At 40.0% G+C, this 3191-nt stretch overlaps 1 protein-coding gene across 1 annotated transcript; it reads left to right on the top strand.

Annotated features, from left to right (window-relative positions):
• Positions 1-312: 312 nt before the first annotated feature.
• LOC108683374 lies at positions 313-2154 on the top strand. Its single transcript, XM_018172689.1, has 2 exons — positions 313-373; positions 1013-2154. Exon 2 carries the CDS (start codon positions 1206-1208, stop codon positions 1764-1766), a length of 561 nt encoding a protein of 186 aa, XP_018028178.1. The 5' UTR covers positions 313-373; positions 1013-1205; the 3' UTR covers positions 1767-2154.
• Positions 2155-3191: the final 1037 nt, after the last annotated feature.

The following is a 3191-nucleotide window of genomic DNA, read 5'->3' as shown; positions in this document are numbered from 1 at the left end:
AAAAGTAGGAGCGTAATGCTCACAGTATAAAGTATAGGAGCGTAATGCTCACAATTCATTTCTTAGGAAATCATGGCCGGCGCAGAGGCGGCAGTGTTACGAGAATCTTGGCGTCACAGGAAAGGCGTGGACGTTGCGTAATCGCGTAAATATGACGTAGCGTTGCCGCGATAGCTGCGTTTCATACGAATAAGGAGAAGGTTATTTTCCGAGCTAAATAAAGTGCGACGTTACAGATGCTCGTCTTGTCGATGTGAGTGCAACAAATGCGTATAAATGGACGGCCGGCGCACGGCATCTCGCATTCTAATCCTGCGAGGCAGCTCACGCGTACCTCAGCTGCTCTCTTTACGCTCCACACTAAATAACATCGGTGCGTACGAGTCTGAAATATTTTGTGGTGCTTTGAAAATACATTAAAGAGCATATCTTTTGTGCTTAAAAGATGACATTTATTATTTAAGTTTATAGTAACATTGTGTGTTTCGCCGTGACGCCTTGTGGTTATTTAGCCAGCTTCATTTCCACAGATATTTCTAAAGAGCATTCGGAAAATTACAAGAATTATTAATGTCTGATATTTTTTTATATTTTAATTTTTCAATTCAACTGCCCAGCTCTGCCATCAAGACTCAGATAATTAAAATAAAGTTTTAGATATCGCCCTAACTTTGAATCTTGTTGATTGAAAGCTTTCGAAAACCCCCAAAAGGATTCCAAGTTTGAACTCAGTTATCTTGGACGCGGTTGGAATACATCGTTTAACCTTTGATTTTTGTTAAAAGAAAAGTTCGGGAAAGCCGAGGGATGTTCGTCAGAGCGCTGGTCTTGTGCTGCGCGCTCGCCTCTGCGACCTGCACTCCGGTTGCTCAGGGTGCCGATGGCTGGCCGTTGGTGTCAACAAAACGTCGAATTCATGAAGACATCATGTCGACCAAAGGCAAAGAGCATGAAGTGCATTCGGGAAATTACAAGAATTATTGTCTGATATTTACTTTTATATTTTTTTCAGTTCAACTGCCCTGCACTGCCTTCAAGACTTGAATAATTATATAAAGTTTTAGAGGTCTCCCTAACTTTGAATCTTGTTAATAGAAAACTTTCGAAAACCACAAACTGTTCCAAGTTTGAACTCAGTTATCTTGAACGCTGTATAGAATACATCTTTGATATTTGTTCAAAGAAAATTTCGGAAAACCCGAGGGATGTTCGTCAGAGCGCTGGTCTTGTGCTGCGCGCTCGCCTCTGCGACCTGCACTCCGGTTGCTCAGGGTGCCGATGGCTGGCCGTTGGTGTCAACAAAAGGTCGCATTCATGAAGACATTATGTCGACCGAAGGCAAAAAGCATGAAGTGAATCAAGCGGCGAATAATTTCTACGAAACAACAGAAGTTTCTGACGAAGAATCCTCGAAGGAAATAACATCGACGACTAAAACACATGGACTTGCCAAAGGCTCTGCAAGTAATGTGAATTTCCAAATTAAAAATCGGAATTCACATGCATCGAAGCCTCGCGTACAGAAGCGCGAAATTGGTTCAATTTCATCTTTGAACGAAATCTTGAAAAGCACGAACCTGATCTCTGAGAACCGGAGGGTGAACCTGGCAGCGGTTCTGCCCCTGCTGCATCATCTGGGGGAAATGTTCGGCCACATCGGCCCGCCCGGAGGCTGCGACGAGGGGAACTGCTGGCAGCGATCCTCGACTGGCGAGTGCGTGAGGAACCTCAACTGCCTCATGGGCAAGCATAATTTTGTTTACTGAACACAGAAATATGGCCGTGAAACTTCCATACTTGTTACTTGCATGCAAACTCATGATGACTTTTCTCACTAGATGCATCCGAGTATAAAATATCCAATATAAAGTAATTACGAAATTGGAATTTGCGCTCGAAATCTGTATGCCGTTACGACGTTACTCGCCTCGATGGTGTAAAAACAGCAGCTCTGTAATCAAGTAACATAAACGTTGATTGTGGTGAGATTTGTTTTGTTACAATGCAGAGTTTAGGGAGACGTTTCTGATTCCTGTAGATTTGTAGTGAGAAATATCACTGCAGTAATTTTCGTTGCAAGTTCTTTTGTGCATAGAGAAAACGATGTAACGATTATTACACTTAGAAAACGTACTACATTAAATATTCTAGTCAGAAAACGTTTGATTTACCTCATCCTTTAATAGGATCCTGTTTCTTACTCATCCATTATTTGATCTTTAATTTGTACAACCAACATTCGATGAGACTTATTTGGGAAAATGCGGTCTCAGAGATGAGCAGTCTGGTGTATACTGTAATATTCGCTCAAGAATGTCAAATGCTGAGCGGTTGTAGTGAAATCCAAGCATTACATTTTATAACTAAGAATAAAGTCCCTGATAATTAAATCTTGCTAACAATCATCTTTCTGATTGAAAACTTGATTGTAGGAAATTTTGTCTTTAGTTAGAGGCAGATTCTGACGTTAATAAATATTGCGAATATTCCTTATTTCCAAAAGTTCTGTTGGAATGTCGTCTTCTGCCACTTGAGCTCAACCGCTACGGCGGCAAGAAAATAGTTCGTTGACGTTCAGGATGAGCTGCTATCTGACAACACCGGAATCCTGTTATTTACGACATGTTTTTCACTTTTTGAATACGGGTATTGCTGTTATCATCGGAAGTTTTCCCTGTTACAAATCCTTTCAGGTGTAATGATCATTCATTTTAATTTAAACCGTCATTCGTATTATCTACAACGATTTGTGTTATAATCTACTGATATAATTCCTATTCTCTACAGCGATAATTCCTAACATTTACAGTGGCCATTGTTATTCTCTTCACTGCAGGTCACATTGAGTCTTTCCGGTGAAGCTTCTCATTGCTCGCTGTCTTTTCATTATTCACGTTCTAGTGTTAATCTTTTATCTCGCCCCTAGCAAATTTTGAAGTATTCAAGAGAAGTAAAATAAAAATTAATTAGTTAAATGATTACTGCCTAATCATTTAACAGAGCAGTGTTGCCAGATATGCAGAAACTTCTTGACATCGCTAAAATTTATTTCTAAAGAAAACTTGCATTTACTTGCAGTTGATGCATTTACGTAGGAAGCATGCCAAGAAAAAGTCGCGCTGATTGGATATAAATCATTACTTTCAAGCCATCAAAGTGAAGTGAATTTTTTTCAAGTGAATTTCTTGTTT

Source organism: Hyalella azteca, unplaced genomic scaffold, assembly GCF_000764305.2.
Source record: "Hyalella azteca isolate HAZT.00-mixed unplaced genomic scaffold, Hazt_2.0.2 contig13425, whole genome shotgun sequence".
Lineage (NCBI taxonomy): Eukaryota > Metazoa > Arthropoda > Malacostraca > Amphipoda > Hyalellidae > Hyalella > Hyalella azteca.
This window is presented reverse-complemented; position numbering and strand designations above follow the sequence as displayed.

Coding starts and splice junctions, on each gene's coding strand:
- LOC108683374 (XM_018172689.1), top strand. CDS start 1,206: ATGTTCGTCAGAGCGCTGGTCTTGTGCTGCGCGCTCGCCTCTGCGACC.